Source organism: Charadrius vociferus, unplaced genomic scaffold, assembly GCF_000708025.1.
Source record: "Charadrius vociferus isolate BGI_N301 unplaced genomic scaffold, ASM70802v2 scaffold385, whole genome shotgun sequence".
Classification (NCBI taxonomy): Eukaryota; Metazoa; Chordata; class Aves; order Charadriiformes; family Charadriidae; genus Charadrius; species Charadrius vociferus.
Genome location: NW_009648925.1, coordinates 1,820,448 through 1,840,110, shown reverse-complemented (window position 1 = coordinate 1,840,110; position 19,663 = coordinate 1,820,448). Strand labels below are relative to the sequence as shown.

General features: G+C 41.8%; 1 protein-coding gene across 1 annotated transcript; it reads right to left on the bottom strand.

Moving 5' to 3' along the window:
- Positions 1-2,500: 2,500 nt before the first annotated feature.
- Positions 2,501-19,359, bottom strand: PARP14 (poly (ADP-ribose) polymerase family, member 14). The gene is made up of 15 exons (XM_009887260.1): positions 19,263-19,359; positions 18,306-18,593; positions 16,171-16,407; positions 13,020-15,265; positions 11,366-11,599; positions 10,871-11,092; positions 9,775-9,865; positions 8,681-8,830; positions 8,104-8,166; positions 6,909-7,076; positions 5,833-6,039; positions 4,992-5,585; positions 3,728-3,873; positions 3,012-3,186; positions 2,501-2,790 (listed from the first exon to the last, which is right to left on the bottom strand). The coding sequence occupies exons 1-15, from the start codon at positions 19,357-19,359 to the stop codon at positions 2,501-2,503; spliced, it is 5,208 nt and encodes a 1,735-aa protein (XP_009885562.1).
- Between the last annotated feature and the right edge of the window lie 304 nt (positions 19,360-19,663).

Below are 19,663 nucleotides of genomic sequence, written 5' to 3'. Positions count from 1 at the left end.
CGGAAACCCCGGGGGCCTGCCGGAGGAACGAGGTCCCCTGGCTGCCATCGGCCTCCCCCGCCCCGGCCTGTAGGTGGTACCGGGCTGGTCTGGGGAAGCAGCGGCTCTTACCCCTCGCCTGGGCAGAGCCCGGGGCTACTGGCCAAGGTGCGGGCTGGGCTGGCCACGAACAGCACCACGGGTGCTATTAACTCCCTTATGTTCAACTACTTCTCCCAGAAGGGGAAGGGACAGGGACTTATGGGTTGGGGAAAAAAACCCAACCCTAAACCAGCTATAACGAAGTATTAACAATAAAAAGAAAATAATATTAATAAGAAAATAAATACATGTAAATATATACAAAACCGATCTCGAGCTCCCCGGATGATGATCACATCACCGGCCGGCACTGGAACTGGACTCAGGGCAGCGGATGGGAACTGGGTGCAGGAAGGCACGGATGGGGATCACAGGCAGACGAATGGACAGAGTCCTCCTCGGACGTCGGCCACTGAAGGAAGAGGGCTGATCCTTTGATCCCTCCGCTTTATACCGCGCAGGAGGCAGATGGGATGGAATACCCCGTTGGTCAGTTTGGGGTCACCTGTCCTGTCCGCTCCTCCCCGCAGGTGGGACCCTGCTACGTTCTTCAGCTTCCAGCCCTCCACGTTGGCACGTAACACAAGCGAGGTGGCCTTGGTTGTTATGGCAATAAGTCTAAGCTGGAGCCTCTCTGCATACCATGCCTTAGGAGTAACTATAAACATCAAACCTTATCACCGCTAGAAGGACTGTCTGAAAAACATGCCGTTCATTTTGGAGAGTGCAGTCTGTTAAAAGAGACTTCACTGTAAAGTAAAATTACTGAAAAGAAAATTGGTTTTGTTCTGCCTCAAACCAGGACAGCCGTGCTGGATGCCCTAGGCACCTGGAATGCATGCACTGGTAGAAAAAACACTTTGGTGTTCTCCACGGCTTCTTGTGGTGATGGAGATGCAGAGAACAGATGCGTTACTCTCTCCTGAGGAGAAAGGTCAGAGTGGTACCAGTGACTCATCAGTTCCAGTGAAGCACCCCGAGCCATCACCTCTGCCTCCTGTCGTGTTGATGAACCAGTGACATAATTTGTTATAGGTATCAATTAAGTTTATTCATTTTAAAAGCAAAACTTTAGACTTTTGGGCCCCATGCCCATATCTTGACTTCAAGCACTAGGAATACAGTCAGCATTTTTCAAGTTAGAAAACTGACGTGATCAAAAGCAAGAAAGCCCAAAGCGAGCGGTTCCAGCACCAGTGATGGCACGGGGTGTGAACAAACAGCCGGATGCTTACAGCTCTGCTGAGATACTTGCAGGCTCACATTATTTCACCCCACCTTCCCTAGAAAACGTGGTCCTCAGCTATGTTTACTCTGCAATGATTATTACTCATGTGGAGACACCAACCCACAGTAAAAGTTTAAAGTAACAGCAACCTATGTAAAGCAAGTATTGGAACATTTTCTCTTCATCATCCAACCAAATAAGAAGTCAAACCTGATACATTTGGAGGAGTCAAGGGTTTTTAGGATTTGGAGGTGGATGCATCACCGTGCTTTTTTCACTAGAAGATGTTACAGTATCTAAGGCTGAGGCATATATTTTTATTCCATCAACATGCTACAAAGAAGATGATGTTGCTTTGCTTCTTGCCCCCTCCAACATGGAACTCTGAACTTTGGCTTAATGATCACCCCTTTGAGATAACGTATTTATTTAAATCTCAGAAACCCCCCCCCCAACTCCTCTGTTTTCTGCTTTGCTCTATCCATTTCGCCTTAAGATCACAGGAAGGTTGCTGCAGCTGGTATATGATCACAGAAATACCTTTCCCGTCTCTCTTAGGCAATATGTAAGTAACTCATGCAACTTCTATAACCTTCTGTAGAACCTCTTATTAACTTGCCAGGGAGGGTTATTCTGTTAAAACAAAGCCATACTTGAGACATCGAGTTCATTGAAGTTCATTGGTCGAAAACAAAATGTTAAATGTTTGGGGAGGTTTAGGCAAACACAAGCCATGAACTATAATTAGTTTGTTTATTGAAAACCACTATACTGCAATTCATGATGCAGATTATCATTTACAGAGTGTAAGAAGCCATCAGAAACGCAACATCAAGCGGCCAGTAACTGAAAGAAGATCTCTTCCAATCCCCCACCAGTCCTTACTTCCTAGTGCAACCAGGACGGCCGTAAGGCTGCACAGAATGGCTAATACATTATAAAGGCTTGACCTGTAGTCTAACAGCAGTTTTCAGTACAATAACAAGCTCAAGTGTTAAATACTCTCAGTTACTCTGAGTGTAAATAAGCAGTCTATTTCAGTGCTATCAAAAATTGCCAGAAGTTGCTTAAATATAAACAAGCTTTAAGAATTTAATCTGATAAAACTGTTGATTGTTTTCATTGTGTATTTTCTTATAACTGTTTCAGTTATAAGATGGAAAGACATCAACTTGGCTGCGATCAAAATGCTTATCTAGTGAAAGTGATAAGGTATTCTGGGTAAGCTTGAATGTCATTAAATATGACGAACAGGGATGGCTGGTTCACATTATCAGTTGAACTATCAAACAGATCGATAGAGTTGCTAGCGTTTTTTGGTGCTGGAGTAATTGATCCTTTTGTCCCCCGAGAATATTCTCCAACAAGGACTCGAGCCAAGTACATGTACTTCTTCCCATCCACATCTGGTTTAGAGTAGGTGTCATTGGCAGAATACATGGCGTTAACAGCAAAGTACGTTCCGTTTCCAAAGTGTGCAGCTGTAGTCAGAAAAACAAGCATTTGTGAGCGTTTCAGTAGCAGCAATCACTTATCTGCCACCTTCAGAGCCTGGGAATCTCTTGAAAATTTTGCTTTTTATTTACAATAGGGAGACTTAACAAAAATAATTTAGCATACAAGGCAGGACTATACAGATGGCATGGCAAATCAGTCCTAGCCCTATTCAGGAAAACAAGAGTTGTTTTGAAATTCACATTACCGTGCATTCCAGCATAGCTCCGGTTAAATCCATAGTTGTTAATTAAGGTTAACGACTCCTTACTTGTCCCATGAAACAGAAGCCTCTCATTATTTATGTTAACATTTTTGTTATCCATCTCACGCTTTTTTATTTGGTAGGCCTTCCAAAAAAATGGGTTCTGTATCCTTTCAATCTGCAAAGTTTGAAAGCAAGACACATTTTCTTTAGCTTGCTGTTATGAAGACAACACTGTATCAACTACTCAACTTGCTTCCAAGACTCTCCTCCTAGCTCCAATGCGTGTATGCCAGATTATGAAATAAGTTCATGAAAACACACCAAACTGGCATGATGGACAGCAGAACCCAGCCCAAAACATGACAGAAACATTCCACGGGAAACAACATAGGACAGTTTTGCAGGTTCCTGGGGCATGGATGACATGCCTACCTGCAAAGCACACATGGCTTAAGCGAGCAAATGCTGTGCTCTACTATAGCAACAACGATTTAAAGGAAGAGCACTCTCCCTGGGTGCTGAAGAAGCGACTGCTTAAGAATCGTTCCAAATGCCTCAACAGCAATATGAAACTGATGCTGATCAAAGTTATGGACAGTCAGAAAGACTTGCGCAACTTCAGAAAGCCTAGCGGAATTTATTTTTCCCTTGTTATGAGTATTCTTCATCACTTATTATCAAAGTATTTATGCTCAGAACCAATGACATGCTTTTACCTTTTCAATTTTAAATGACTGACAGGTCTTCAGAAACCTTTGCTGCACATCTCTATATTCTTTTGTTTCTGGTTTTAGCTCCACTATCTCGAGTCGCTGATTTTGCATATCGTCCCACGTTGCAGGGAGAACCGTTGACTCCTGATCTGCGGAAGAAACACAATCAATCAGATTTACCCAAATCCTCTGCTTAAAATAAAATATGCCCTGCTACAAACCCTTCTAAAACCCATACACCTAGCTTATCACTACTGGCTACTGGTCTTTGTTGGCCAAGAGCATTCCATGGGTCTTTTACCAGAGGATTAGGGCGTTGCAGTTTCTAGTTTGCCACTGCACTGGAAATCGATGTGCCTGAGTTAGTAGACGAATCTGTTCTTTGCAGCTGAAGAGGGACCCTTTGCAACATCTTTTCCCAGTAGCCTTCCCTGCAAATCAAGTTTTCAAGGACATGGAGCAAACGCAGATTTACTGCGTAGTTAATGCTCATCAACTAGGAGACTAGGAGCAAAGCACCTGAACGCAGAAGGTTTTAAATTAAAACATTCAAGAATATACTCTCCAGTCTTCCCTTTCTTCCCTTCTCTCATTTCACGCCAGGCCTAGTATCTAGCTGCATCGCCAAACAGTAACACTGACTGATGCATATGCTACAGACATCCAGCATTATAGGTTCCCTCAATTAGAAGTGATATTTTTGGTAAGAAAACAAAAGGTAAAAATATGAAAATATGTGCAGGAGGCATTACTAAGGCACAGGGAGCTGCACAGTTACTTAAACCGGTCCACTTTCACTTTCAAGTGTTAAGTGGAAAAAAAGTTGCTCCCATTAAAGTATAGTGTGCCCCTGTAAAACTGAGTCACAGCAGCACAAGTAATACACTGGGAAAAGCCCTGTATTCATAAGTAAGAAAAAGGTAGCTCCTTGTATTGTATAGGACCAGAAGTAAATGAAAGAGGGTACATCTCAAGAACAGAAATTAGCCGAGATCTAGAATGACAACTGCTTCAAACATCTAATTATTGCTAGTAACCCTGTTAGGTAATGTGTTCTGAGGTTCTTATTTTTCCAATTACTTTAAATAACTGCAGGGTTCTTTTATTTTCGTTTCCCAATTCAGTTCCTTTCTACATTCTCCAGAAACGGACCCACACAAAGCTCCTAACAATATTTTGCATATTCTTACCATTTCTTAGTCTTCTAGGCTGCACGCAACCTGGTTTGAACGTGGGAACATCAGTCTGTCAAGATGCTTTTACTTACCTTCAGATTTATCAACACGTATAATGCGTGTCTGGTTTCCTTGGTCATCCACAGCACATCTAGTTTTTATATTCACTGTGTATTTCTTCTCATTAATGATGACTGAAATGTCTTTCTGCTTTCCTATGAAAGCATCTTCCAAGTGCATATTTGTGAGACTGTCAAAGGGCACGTAGCAATCCTTTCCAAAATATTTCCACTCAATTAAGTTTTGTAGAAGTTCTGCCCTGATCTCTTCCTGTTTAGCAGCTTTTACCCTGTGGATCATTTCCCGAATATTTGAATAAGCAATCCAGACATCTTTCTCAACACCTGAAATTTGAACAGTGGTACCATCCAAACAAAGAGCAATATTTAATTTCTTTTGTAGGTCATCCAGTTCCTCACTCTCCGCTTCGCCGAAATAGAAGATAGACTCATCTGTGATTTCTGTTTTAAACTGTTCCTTTAAAATTACACTTTTCAACCAGTTTTCAGCTTCTTCCACTTTCTTTTTGTTTTCACCACAAATCTGCACAACAGCCACGTTGATTTTCTTTTCCAAAACTGCTTTGTTTTTTTCTTTTGGGGAAGGTTTCTCAGAGCTCCAGAATGCTACATTGAAATACACAAATGTTGTAATTAACATTATCAGCTGGTGCTAAACAGATTGATCTATAACCTGCATTTCATAGAATCATAGAATGGTTAGAGTTGGAAGGGACCTTAAAGATCATCAAGTTCCAACGCCCCTGCCACGGGCAGGGACACCTTCCACTAGACCAGGTTGCTCAAAGCCCCATCCAACCTGGCCTTGAACACCTCCAGGGATGGGGTACATATTTAAGTGACATCTACTTACATTTTAACTTGGAAAACAACGATTTGGCTGCTGTTTTAGCAGGCCTTTCTCTTTTCTGCATGCTTTTCTGGAACACACTCAGCAGATGTGGCTGAAAGATGACAACTTTAATAGTTTTCACAGATGGAGCGGTGTTACTCCTTGCAAAGTCAGTTACTGCATCTATCATGTCGTCAGCTACTACAGCTGGATCACGGCCTGCCTCACCTGAAAGAAGTTATAAACATTTTGCCCTTAAAAAGCATTAATAACTGTTACAAACGGTTAAAACATCTTTGAAAGAACAGTTATGAAGATATCCACAATCACTTGGCTCACAAACAAGTTGGAAATCACTTCAGGCTGGCAATTAAGAAAGGTTTCTATTTATCAGGAAAAGGAGGTTCGAGACCACCTTTCCAGCAAGGGAAAAACAGAATTTTACTTTTGTTGACATGGTGACCGATCGGATTATGATGTATACTACACAGGTTGGTTACCTAATAGGCCACAGGCCTGACGCTCAATGGCCCAATAGCCAACTCTTTGCTGAAAAAACAAGTTTTGTTTTATTCACGTGTGAGGTCCCTGCATGTCCAGTTCTGGATTCTCTGACTCTAGGGATTTCTACTGATCAAACTGAAAATAACAAGAGAAACAACCTGTCCTGCTTGACAGGCTGACATTCCATCCATATCAACCCTACTTGTGCGGCTGCTAGCCAGAGTTGCATCATCTACCGATTTGAGCAATGGAGTAGCAGCCTCCTGGATTAATTCTCTGATGAGCTGCCCATGTGTATCAGGCTGCTGTGACAAATATTTATGGTTCTCCAGGAAGCACAGACATACCTTTGAATTCCTGTTAGCAAGGAAGCGTCAGCTCTAGAGCACTCATACTCTTTACATACTAGCTGACTGCAAGGAGCGAGACTTTCTAGGTCTTCATAAGCTTCTAATAACAGTTTTAAAGTCTGCAGTTTCTGAGTGTATTTTCACCAAAGAATAAACCCTCCAGATAAATCAAACTCAGCACTTGAGCCCTGAGATCAGCAAAATTCATCAGCTGAATTCACTGAACCCATTTCAGACACAAACCTGTTCCAATTGCTGGGAAGGCGACAGAGGTGTACTGCTGTAATTCACACTCCTGAAGCACTTTGGAGACGAGGAACTTGATATCATCTTGGGCAACAAAATGGATAATTCTTTTGCATGGCAGCCTTCCTCCTTGGGTGGTGATATAGCACTTGTTCTGTTGTGAGGCTGAAACATTAAGTAGGAGAACAAAATCAATCAACAATTGTCCACAATATAGATGTGTACTAATCCTCATTAGGAGATAAATAGTGACAAATACGCCCCAGGAGAAGCTCCAAGTCTCCTCCCACAAACTGTGCAACCCCCTCCTCTCCTTATGTTCAGTTTCAAGGCACAAGGATTCATTTTATGTTTGTAAAATATTTGCGTCATTTGGCAAATGCATTTTGTGGGCCTTTATTTGTCAAGTTTGCCCTGCAGACTTTAAGAACTTCATGCAGACTAGTACTACACTGTCTTCACGCACGCACAAGCATGCCACCTACCCTCAGGTGCCTGCCTGAATTACCCTCTTGGCCTGTGCAACACAGGTTTACCTCTTATCTCCTCCACATAATTCTTTTTCCTTTGGTTGGTCTTCCAAGCTGACCTCCACATCCCCTTTCCCGCTTCCCTTAGTTGGTGGGGTTTTAAACCACATATTTGTCCATCCCTACTCCCCGTTTCTTGCATTTGCTGTTCACTAGCTGAATTTGGTCTACAAATAAATGCCTCTTCTGAGGCAGGAACCCAACTTCATTAGTTTTGCCCTCTTGGTCACACAGAGCATGGGTTGCTAGTTCAGCCAACAGCAAACATGTATTTTCTCACTCGGGAATGACAAAAGGAGCTGCAGGTAGACAGTTGCTTCCAGTGACGTATGGCTTCTCTGTTAACATTTCTGCCAACATCATCCCTTGCTCATGGCTCTGTTTGATGTAGACTTGATTTGTTTTTATCAAGGAAAGCTCTATTGTAATAAGAGGATGCAATGATGAATAGATTTAGTTCTTTACATATGCTTAGAAGCCCTCTCTTCCTGAAGATTTTTCTTTTCCTTCGCTCATTAGATGTTTTACAAATATCACAGTAGTTGATGTAACACAGTGCATAATACAGACGGCTGTACAGTAGGCACTGAGAAAGTATTCCAACAGATTCCCTGCTGCGCACAAACACCTTCAGAAAGGAAGACAAAAATGTTGTACCATACCTAGTTGAGCACATTCATCTTCCACTGCTTTTCCAGCACCGCTCAGAATTGCTCTGGAGACACCTTAAATGAGAAGAGGCATATGAGTCCACTGTTACTACTGTTAATGCCGTTAAAGTCCCATCCGAGGCAGAACTGTGTACCATATAATATCTAAAATATCTTAATCCTGATAACAGTAAATGTTATAGTTGAAGAGCACTGTTGCCTAAATTTTAGGCTTATGCTTTTCAATTCAAAGCGGAGTCTAAAGTACCTAACAAGTTTCACTGAGGTCAAAATCTCATTGAAGTTTGTCTTCTTTAGTCCAAGAGATATTCTATAAAAAGATTCTATAAAAAAATTATTAGTTTCCCTTTCTGCAAGAGTCTTAAACATGCCACCCTGTAACACAGATTAACAAGAAAAAGAAAGTTTCAGACACTTCCTAATTGAACCTCTGTACCCTAAGAAGAAAAACAGAAAGCACACTGTTAAACAAAAGGGTTTGAAACCTTGAAAAGAATACTTCCTACTCTCCTTATCCAGCCCTTCCAACTACATGTACTGTTTTCAAATACAGTACCAACTAAAATACCTGTTTGTAGGCTGAAGGTTTGGTTTGTTACGTTTACAATGACATCTCCCTCTTCCTTGGTAATATCTCCTTCTGCCACCCGGAACACAATGGAACCAATCCTCATTTCATGTACATCCTCTGCTGGGGTTGAAGAGGTACCAGAGGAAGCTGCAGGAAAGAAATACAGACCCTGAGCAGAAGGGAGCAAAGAGATAAGGAACTAGTGCATGGGTACAGTGCCTCCAGAGACCACAGTTTGCCTCCAGACTCGGGCAGTGAAGAGGACTACCTGCTACGTTAACTGAAAATCATTCCTTCTCACAAGAGCCTCTGATCAACTTTCACCTATTCCCACCATTGCTATTCATCCCAAGATGACAGAAAAAACTTGTTTTGCTGTAGACTTGGTATACAGACACTACTTTGTGATGTTTTATTACATAAGCCTTTGTGAAACTCCAGGGTAAGAGAGCAGCAAACTTTCCAAGTCTCGCTCCCTTGCTCCTCTGCCTCACAGAGTTTTCAGGCAGGTTCTCTACTGCATGACAGGAACTTTTTACCTATGCACTATTTGTAAAAACTTGACAGTTTCAACATGTAACTTATTTTCTACACGCTGCAGTTCCATGAGGCTGGATAACATCAAAGATATTTCAGCTTGGTTTTGCTATTCATCTGAACGTGTGAAAGATTTACAGTGGCCTCTTTGTATTCTCTGAAGTCATAAAACCAAGAACTCGCCTGCCTTCCCCAGGACACAGGAAGACACCGACCTGTTCATGATCTAATCAAGTACTGCTGCAACAAAGTGTGCCCTTGGCACATGATAGCTTCCGCTGTCCTGATTTGTAGGGGCACTATCCAGATAATGAATCACGGTACTTTTTTTTCTTCTTAGCATCTCCAACACTGTTTCAGATATTACAGGCACTCAGCCTAAAAATACTATATGCTGCCTTTACAGCAACCACTTTGACTGTTACTTAGACTTTGGGAATGACATGCTTACCAAACAAATACCTAAACATCCATAATGAATGCATTCCCTAGAATATTTAAAAGAATAAAAAAAAAAAAATCCACTAGGCACAGCTTCTGCAGAACAAGCTTACCTGCCGCTTGGCTAGCCCTATTTGGAGAACTCCTCTGCACTTCAACTTCTACAGTATTTCCACATCTGTTTTCAAGTTCATCTACAAATTCCTACAGAAGGAAATTACAGTCAACCCCTGTAGAAGTCTTTCAATTACACAGTAGAAATACAGGTTAGAAAAGTAAAGTCAAAAAACATTTAGAAAGAGCTTAGTGAAAATTACTTCATACCATCTGCCACAATGCCGATGGCGAGTCTTGACCCCGTTGTTCTCAGAGAGCAAGGCGAGCAACAGACAGAATAGGCAAATAACCAGCTCCAAGCCCTAGTTACACCCCAGAGGGGTACATGAACAGACGGCACCCCCACACCAGGGGCTAGTGTACACTCTAACTCAAGTCTCGCAGCTAATGCCACCCTTCTCTACGCACAACAGCTCAGGCTTTGGTGCAGTAGCCTTCAAGTTTGGCCCTTCAAAATGTCTTAGCTACTGCACAAAACAGCAGAAGTCGACAGATGCAGGAATACTAATTTGGACATTAATTCACAGCATGACTGTCCCCTTTTGAGAGATTCATGTGTGAAATGAGTAACTTGAGCGTGGATATAGAAAATTTGTGCTAACGTGATACTGAAGAAAGGGGGATGTGGAATAAGGATATGCTTTCTAATGGAGAAGTTTACCGGCATGGCAATCTTAGCGTAATTTTCTTCCTAAAAAGACATTAGCATTCCACTGAAAGCACTCCTTTTTCCAAGAGTGAAGACATCTATGCAGGAGTTGCAGCAAATTTATCTGTAGGCAAGTCCTACCTACATACTGAAGAATTAGGCGGCATTATGAGATAAAGAGTAATTACAGTTTCATCTGTATTATTGCCAGGGAACAGAAAAGGACAGGAAGGGAGCAGAGCTGTACAGGACAGGCAGGTGGCCATGAGGGGTAGAATCAAAAAGACAACTTTCAGTACAGACAAAATAGACTGTCAGCACACTTCTTTAGTATAAGAACAAGCACCCTGTGGATTCTTTGGAGATCATCAGATAGCCAAGTATCATGAGATAGACCCCAAAAACCCAGCACGTAATAGAGACAGAAAAACATAGTAACTCACCTGAATATTATCTGTGTCTTTTGGGTGCAACAGAAAGTGAACATCCTCAAGAGAATTTACTCTGTTTTTACTACTGAATTCAAACACTTTGTCAAACAGTAGTTTAGCAACAACAGACTTTGGGAATCCTAAATTCCCTGTCCCAATCGCTGGGAAAGTAATTGATTTTAAAGACAGATCCTCAGCAATCTGCAGGCATTTTGTGATGATGTCACCCAAGACCTGTAAAGCACAATTATTTTTTCAATTACTGAATGTAATTTTTTTGCAACATAGCACTTTTCCTTTTAACTATCTCTTGGTATTAAAATACAATAATTGCATATATCACAAGGAATTTATTAGTCAACAAGGGATTAGCCACACAACTGAAAAAGAACAGCCCAAACTCTCTCATCTCCCACAAAACTGTCCCTCATTTCAAAGGAGAAGTTGCATTAAAGCCACTATAAAGCCCAGCCAAATTAGAGTTCAGGCAAATAAAAACCCTTATACCTTTGAAGGTGCGTGTTTCTGGGACCATACAGGTACAACAGCATGAAGCACAACACTGCAGCCTAGATTGTAACCTTCTGTTTTCAACACAGATCCTTCCCCAGGTGTTTTTCCTAAGCCTTCTTCGTTCAGCTCCTTCTGAAGCATTGGCCCTGCCTTCCTCAGCAAAGCTTTGGAGAGCAGCCCTTTATCAAGCTGGAGATCTCTGGTAACGCTGGTGACAACAATGTCTGTCTGAAAAACACACAAGCAAAAACTCTAGCTTTTAAGTATCAAATTTAAATTTTGCACTGATTCATTAAATACAGCCTGCCTGCTGATTTACAAAGTAAATTTTTGGGGCAGCAATCAGAGAGTGAACACGGTTTTAGAATAAACCAGAAGTTATGCTCAATTCTAATATCATGAGCCTGCCTCAAGCAACACAGAAGCTGAGTTAAACAGTGAAATTCATTTCAACCCAATGGGAAAAAGTTAAAAATCTGCATCGCTGGTCAACTCATTCTACCTCCATTTGAAAAATGTTTATGCAAGTTTGTTCTCCAAGAGAAGCTCACAGACTAGAAATCTCTGTTCGATGAGGTGAGCAGGACCTCCCACGCCTGGCTGGTCTAGAGGAAAGGGAGATGCTGAAGATAAACAAGACTGGGGGAAAGCTACGGAGAAAGAAATGAGAAAAGCACTATCTCACATAGAGAAATACAAAGGGCTATGAACATTGTGTCAAGCACTAAATTCAGCTCCCCAGGAAGGACCTCTATACCCATTTTAATGTCTATTCTGCCCTGGCCAACTGGAGGAGCTGCATGCACAAGCTGTGAGAGGCATCTACTCCTGAAAGGATTTGCTGGATGCTACAGAAAGGGTTCTGAAAGGAGTTGCTTCCAGTATCGGTGATCTCAGTAAAGTAGCTATCAGCCACCTAACAGCAATTCAATACTGGAGGCAACTGGAAATCTATTAGTGAAGTTGGTTCTCCACGAGAAATGCAATAGCAACTGCACGTTTCGTGCCAGTGTTCACCAACGACATAACGGATAACAGTTCTCCAGATCAAGATGCGACAGATGCAGGGAGAACCAGACTGGCTGTGGGCGCAAGGCTCAAGATGTGCGTGGCTGTGCTGCCTGGGGACCACAGTGGATCTGGGAGCAGCCCAGCCACTCTTGCACGGCAAGGCACTGGTGTTAACCAACACCCAGCACCCTCTTTTGCTTTTGCGGTGGTACCACACTCTTGTAACCTGAATTTCTGGGAAGGCCAATGCCACATGCAGGTGGTTCCTGCCCAGCAAGGGAGGGTCAGGGGGAGGTCAGTGCCCAGAACCATTGCTGCTGACCCCAGTTGCTTCTGCTAAACTGTGATGCACCCTGTACCAGAGGGATCTGTGTGCCTCTGTGTTAGCATTGCATTTTGTCATCTGCTACGAAGCCGTTTGTATCTATTGTGTAAGACAGTCAGCTAACAGCAATTCTTATAACCAGCAGTGACAGCCACTTTCAGTAACATATCAAACATGTTACATTGCTAATTACAGGTGATGGTCTGGGGTTGGTGTTTTTGCTTTTTGTTTGTTTTTTTTTTAAAAAAAAAAAAAAAAAACAAAAAAAACCACAAAACACATACTCTAAAGCAAATAATTTAAACCACTTACTGTAGCATCTTCAATGCTTCCTTTGTTCAGCATGATGTTAAGGCCTTCCTCAGTTTTTATCAATGGGAATTTCTTGCTATTTTGAGTAGTATTGCTCTTTGTAGGCTGATGAACTCTTCTGGTCTGATGCTGTGACCTGTAGGAAGGTGAATCATCTGAAAACACCTCTCTCAGTGCCTTGCAGAAAGCCTGGATGTTATTCTGTGCAATATCCACAAGATGAACCTCCTTCAAGCTGCTGTCCCCCATGGATTCTTCCAAGGTCTCCTTGATGGAGGATACAATCGAATACGTACACAGTTCCAGTGGAAAGCCAAAAATCCCTCCACTTATAGCAGGCACAGCTATGGAACGATGATTGTACGTTTCGGCTAGCTGTAGACTTTTCTTCACTGTCTTTCTTAACAAGTACACGCACTTTTCTGCTTCCTCCTTCCTCCACCTGGGCCCAACAGCATGAATGACATTCTTGCAGGGGAGTTTCCCAGCGCCCATGATAACTGCGCACCCAGGCTGCAAAGCCCCGTTCTTCCTCACCAGCTCGTCGCACTCTCGTTGCAGTTCTGGACCAGCCGCTTTCAACAGTGCCTCAGCAAGGCCACCGATGTGTTTTAACTCTTCATTAGATGCATTTACCACAACATCAACAGGATAAGTGCACAAGTCCGCTTTATAAACCGCTATTACAATTCCACCTATGGTCACCCGCTCATAGGGTTTGCCTATATTACTATGTTCTTGCGGTTCTTCTTCTGACTGCTTTTCCAGCCTGACTAGACACTTAAAATCATGTTTCGCAGTGGCGGCAAAAAAGTGTTCTCGCTCTTCAAAATACGACTTGGCTCCTGGCTCATTAATTACCACACGCTTAAAATGCAGGCCAGAGAGAATTTGCTCAACTAAGGTGGCTCCCTTCAGCACTTCTCTTCTCGGCCCGCTCAAGGATATAGCTCTCCATTTCTTCTGTGTGCTAAACTCCACTTTTACACCTTTGTTCTGTAAGCCACCCCAAACATTGGTCTTCTCTTTCTCAAAAAACATTATGACTGCGATGGGCTTTCCTCCAATAACCTTTTGTACTTGCGTGTTTTCATCTATAAAGTTAAAGAGTTCCTCAAAGGCTTTTGCTACAGCTTGAGAACAACCAGCAATGATGACCTGACTCTCTGCCTGAATGACTGTTACATCTTCATTAGAGCAGTTTTGCTTGGTGAGCATACTCCATTCCTCCTTCTGGAGGACTGACTCATCCTCCAAAGTAATGCTTTTGTAGTCCAGTTCCTTCTTTATTTCTTCCTCTGCTTTTAGGAGATCTTCAGGAGTACTCCCTTTCAAGACAATAGCTTCTGCACCAAGCTCATAAAAGGCACTAATTTGTTTTGACATAAACAGGCTCTGTGACAGGGTTTCATTATCAATATGCTCTAAGAACTTGAAAATGTAAGGGTTGATTTTAACTGTTTTCTTTGCCATTTGGCGTATATTATCTAATATTTCCCCTTTTACTTTATAAACTTCCTCAGGCACTCCACATAGGTTAACTACCTTCTGCAAATGATCATAAGTTATCTGCAGGGCTGGGAACTCTGCACGAATTTTTTCTTCAAGACCAGTACTCTGTACAATTGCATATTCCCCTGGACCCATTAATACCACTTCTTCAGTTCTTTGCTTTTCTCTTTCAATTTCTCTGGTGGCCTTTTCTATCAGAAACTTCAGTTCTTGTTCAACATTCTTCACAACTTCTTTTTCACCTACTAGAACAAGTAAACCCTCGGAAATACATGGGATTATCAGAACTTCATCGTGGGTAAAGCTGTTTCTAATGGCTTCCCACACCTCTGCACTTAATTGAAATTTAATTGCTTTGTACTTTGATATGCTATGTGAAAATGCCGTGGAAACGTTTTCATTCCATGTCTTGATCAATCGAAATGCTAATCGCTTCTGCTCAGTCAAAGTAGCCGAAGGATGCAAAGTAACTTTTGGGTTTGCACATCCGGGTTCGGGCCATGTTAGCACACAATTACACTTTGCCATTTCACAACTTATTGCGTTAGTTAGCCTATTCTTTTTCTGCAAGTAATACCAGATATGTGGATCCAGAGGCACTGTAATTGGATCTGGCTTCTTTACTTGCGGCCCTTCCTTTCCATATAGAGCTGTTCCCAGCGAGGTGTAGTAAGGATAGACAGAGATTGGTGTTTTGTTGAGCGAATGCTGCTTTGTCAAGATCTTTGTTACATCTGAAATGAACAAACAAAAACCCTAACAATTAATGGTTAAAACCAAAGATCTTTTGGTTGTTTGTTGGTTGTTTTTTTTTTTTAACTTTATTTTCTACATCATAGTGTTTCTTATGTCTAAGAATAGTTTTACATAAGTTTTCCCCCCTTACCAGATAGAAATAATCCCAAATTATTGAAGAGTTACTGGTTTTAAATGCCAAAAACTAAGTTAGAGAGAGCTAGTGAAGAACCAACACTGTCCTCCTCCAGGAGGAGGTATGTGCAGCTTTGTCTCTGTCCCCACTTCTGTTATATGCTGTACTTGAAGCGCCCAGCTCAGTACCTGTCTGGGCTGTTACCCAGCAGTATCAAATCACAGCTCCTCCATTTCCCTGCAAAAGAGTGTCTATTTTCTTCAACGTCCCTTCAGCTCCCCCCCTTCACTGCAATGCCTCCAGCTTCACCCTTGTCCTCCGCCTTCCACAAATGCTCATGTTTCTGTCACTGGCTGGATGAGCCACAGCGCATGCTCTCCGGCCAAAAAGCTGTCCAAGAAATTGCCCTCAGATGAGTCAGACCGCACACATTGCCATGGGGTGGCTGGTGGTGAAGGCGCCAGGGGGAGAAGTCTCCTGCACTACGTGGGGCTGTGCTTTCTCTATGGAACTCAAACTGGGACCTCAACTCTGTAAGGATCGAGGCCTGGGTGAAATAAACTGTGCATAAAAAGGAAAAAAATTCTATGCCTCATGCCCAGCTGGTCCAAAACTTAAGCTTGCACTCCAGTTAGCAGAGATCTGCTGACAAAGCACCAGATCTGCTGTTTTATGAGGGCAAAGTAGGCATTTCTCTAGAAAATCCACTTTTTGACCTTTAAGTGAAAGGATCTCAGAGAAATAAAAGGCTTTGTAGTTCTGCATTACCTTTATGGTCATAGAATGTAATGATTGCTGCATCTTCCTCAGGCAGCTGCTGAACATCCACCACTTGCGCACCTCCATTCTTCTTGCTTTCAAAGTAGATGGTTATATAGTCGCTAGCTGTGTTAGGTGGTATATTTTCAGCCCTAACACTTCGTGTTAACTCAAGGCACCGTGCAGTAATATTTTGTTGCTTTGCTCTGTGGTTTCGGTTAAGCTTTTCAGCAAATTCCCCTGCATCTAGAAAGAGAAGGGAGAAGAAAAAAAAAACCCACAAAAGAAAAACAGAAACAAAAAAACTCAAGATCAAACTAGTAGCTCGCTTTTCTACTATGATATTAGCAGACTATCATTGAATTGACCAAAGCACTGAATTACAGAGCACGTATCAACTCCGAAGTGCCACAAAGCTACTTCTTTGCACATATTCAGTATCCCTCGCTTAGTATTCACCACATGGTTGATCACAACTGTTTACTACAACTACCACAGCCAGAATTTGTCACTGGCTTTCCTACTGGGTAGCACTGGGTCTCTTTAACTCCAAAGGAAAATAAAATCAGGTTAATTTTTGGGCTACAGCTTTATACAACTAATCAGGCATAAATCAACAGTTATTTCTTTCAATTTTATGATAAACATATTCTATTTTTGGCTATTCTTCCCCCTCCGTTATCATCACAGTAAAAGATAGTCAAGTCACTTTTACATCTGTCAGGCAAACACACAAAGTTTTTAAAGGATCTACTTATTTCCAAAAGGGTACACCAAAAATTTGGGACTGGACGACAATATGAGAGGCAAGTAATTTCTGAGTTCTAAAGCAGAAAACCCTATGTCTTCTCAAAGACTAAAAACTTCTTTGGTTTACTTATACCACTGACTAATCCCTTCCCAACTTTAAGATTTGTGAGCAACTTTATTCTTATATATTACCAGTAATATCACTATTGCCACAAATTTGTTTCAAAGTGGCATATAACTGGGTTTTACCATGTTCTACCTTTAAAGAGATTTACTATTTTTCCACACAGAAGACAGAACTCTCTCTTCTTTCCTGTCCCACCTCCTCACCCAGAATCAAGCATACGTAAAAATCACCTTGTCCCTAAAAGGACTCAAGCGCAGCAGCACTCAAAGAATCCTAGAACCAGTTCACTGCTGTCAGTTTAATTCAGTTTTGCTGGTAATGCAGTGCTTTATCTCTACAACATCAGCTACAGCATTGGTTTGCACCGATTCTGAATCTGGTCTTATCGTACCACTTACTGTTGCCCACAGCCTGGGATGGAATTTGGTAATAATATCAACCATAAGTCTAAGCAGGAACCAGGCAGTTTCCCCAACATCTCACCGGTGAGAAGTAGGAACTGCCACCTCTCCGTCACCTGGAAGGTGCCTTTGTCATCAATCACCAATAAGGCAGAAGAAAAAGCGTGTGGTATTGAACACACTAAAAAACCACAGTGGGCACGCAGTAGCTTAACACCTAGTTGGTACCGCAGCATCAGACAAAGCACGTGGTGTTAATTCCACGCGTCACATAACTGACAGCCACCACCCTGCACAGGGACAGCTGGACTTGTCTCAGTGTCCCAGGGTCCATCCAGCCCAGTAACCTGCTGTGGCCGTTGCTGGAGAAGGGAATCTAGAGAAGAGCTGTAAGATGATGCTGCTTCCCTAATCCTCTCCCAGCCTCCAATCTATTGCAGTACATTTCCCAAGCCTGATGCGGTCTATTTAATAACCTTAAAAAGCTCTGTTCCACGTACTTTTCAATTTTTCCCTCAAATCCACACAAACTTACTACATGTGTAACGCCTTTTGGCAAGGTGAGCTTTTATCATCCATCCGTTCTAAGAGCGAGTACATCCTTTCATTGTTTCTATGTTTGGTTTTAGTCCTACCTGTTGTTTACTATTCAAATCAGAGTTAGCCCTCTTCTGACTTACACTGACCTCTATACCTTACAGATAAAAGGTATGTCGTTAACTTCAGTAAAGTAAACCTTCATTTAAAATAATGCAATATCAGATTAAACCTTAAACCCATGACAGACAGCATTCATTTCCTGCTTAGTCTCTCTCACACACATAAGTAGCTAATAAAAAAGATCTGCAACTCTGACTCCTTCTTACCAATATCTGCAGTAAAAGTAACTACAGCAGCATTCATTTCAGGTATCATTTCCACACTGAAGTCACCATCATCCTCTGACAAGCCACTGATGTTCTCCACCAGCATAATTAACATGCAGTCTTTTACTGTCTTCTGCACATTTTCAAGCACAACTACGGTGGACGGCGGGGATCCTTGAGACTCCTTCACTTGGCACAGCTCCTGGACAGTCTCCACTTGCAATGGCTTCACGCACAGATCAATCTTCTTCACCGAGTGATGCTTCCTTTGCAAAACTTCTTGAGCATCTAGTTCCACAGGAAAACAAACAAAGATGTAATCTTCCCTTCCTGCCACAGCAGAGCAACATGTTAGATTACACTCTACTTTAAATATCTGGCCAGCCATATTTTCTCGCGTCACAGAAGAAACAGAAATAAGGCAAAACTACATGAAAAAGTTAGGGTCAAGATAAAAGCTACTCTATGATCCACATGTCCCCAGTCTCCCCCAAAAGAATAAATTAAAAAAAAAAAACAGTTACATTTTGAGGTAAGTGCTACCTCCTTTCTACTGCCCTCAAGTGCAGGAAACTGTTCTCCAGATTAGCAACATCTAATAAATAGCAAATAAAGAACGGGTTTTCCATCCTGCTTACCTTGTGTATTTAACAAATATTTAACTATTAATTATTTAACTACATTTGACTGTGTTAAATATTTAACTATTTATCTTGCATAAACAATTTCCTCTTTTTGCATACATCCTTCACACACTAACAAGTAGCCAACAGCAATTTAGGGTAGAGGAAAACATAGGAAAACTACAGATAAATGGAGGATACTTTAAAATCATTTTCTTCGGAGACAAGTGTTCACTTCTCCATCTTGAAAATAAATAGCATTTACTACCTCTTTTCCTCCCAGTCTCCAAACCCCTGGCTTTAGTAATATAAGACTCGTAAGATACAATCATACCTTCCTCATCCTGAAAGGTGATGATTATTTGCTGATCCTTTTTGATGTAGGACTCGATGTCCCCCCCACCGGACTTCTTTTTATTTTCAAAGTACATTTCTACAATCTCATCTTCTATTTCCTCCCCAGAGGCAGTGGTTACTACTATGACAGATTTCCTAGAGGTTGCTTTTTCTGCTTCCAGTTTCTCACAGGTTTCTGAAATGAAATCACACCCTAATGCCTTAGGCAAAAGTTAAGGGAAAACTCAGGCAAATTATCTTCCAAGCTTTTACACCACTTCTTGTTCATATCACAGATAAGATCGGGGAAGAGAACTGGCAAATAAACAGTAGTTCAGGCAGTGGTTTTTTTTTCCCCGTAACAACCTTTAAATCCCAAACAAGCTGAGTGTATCACTT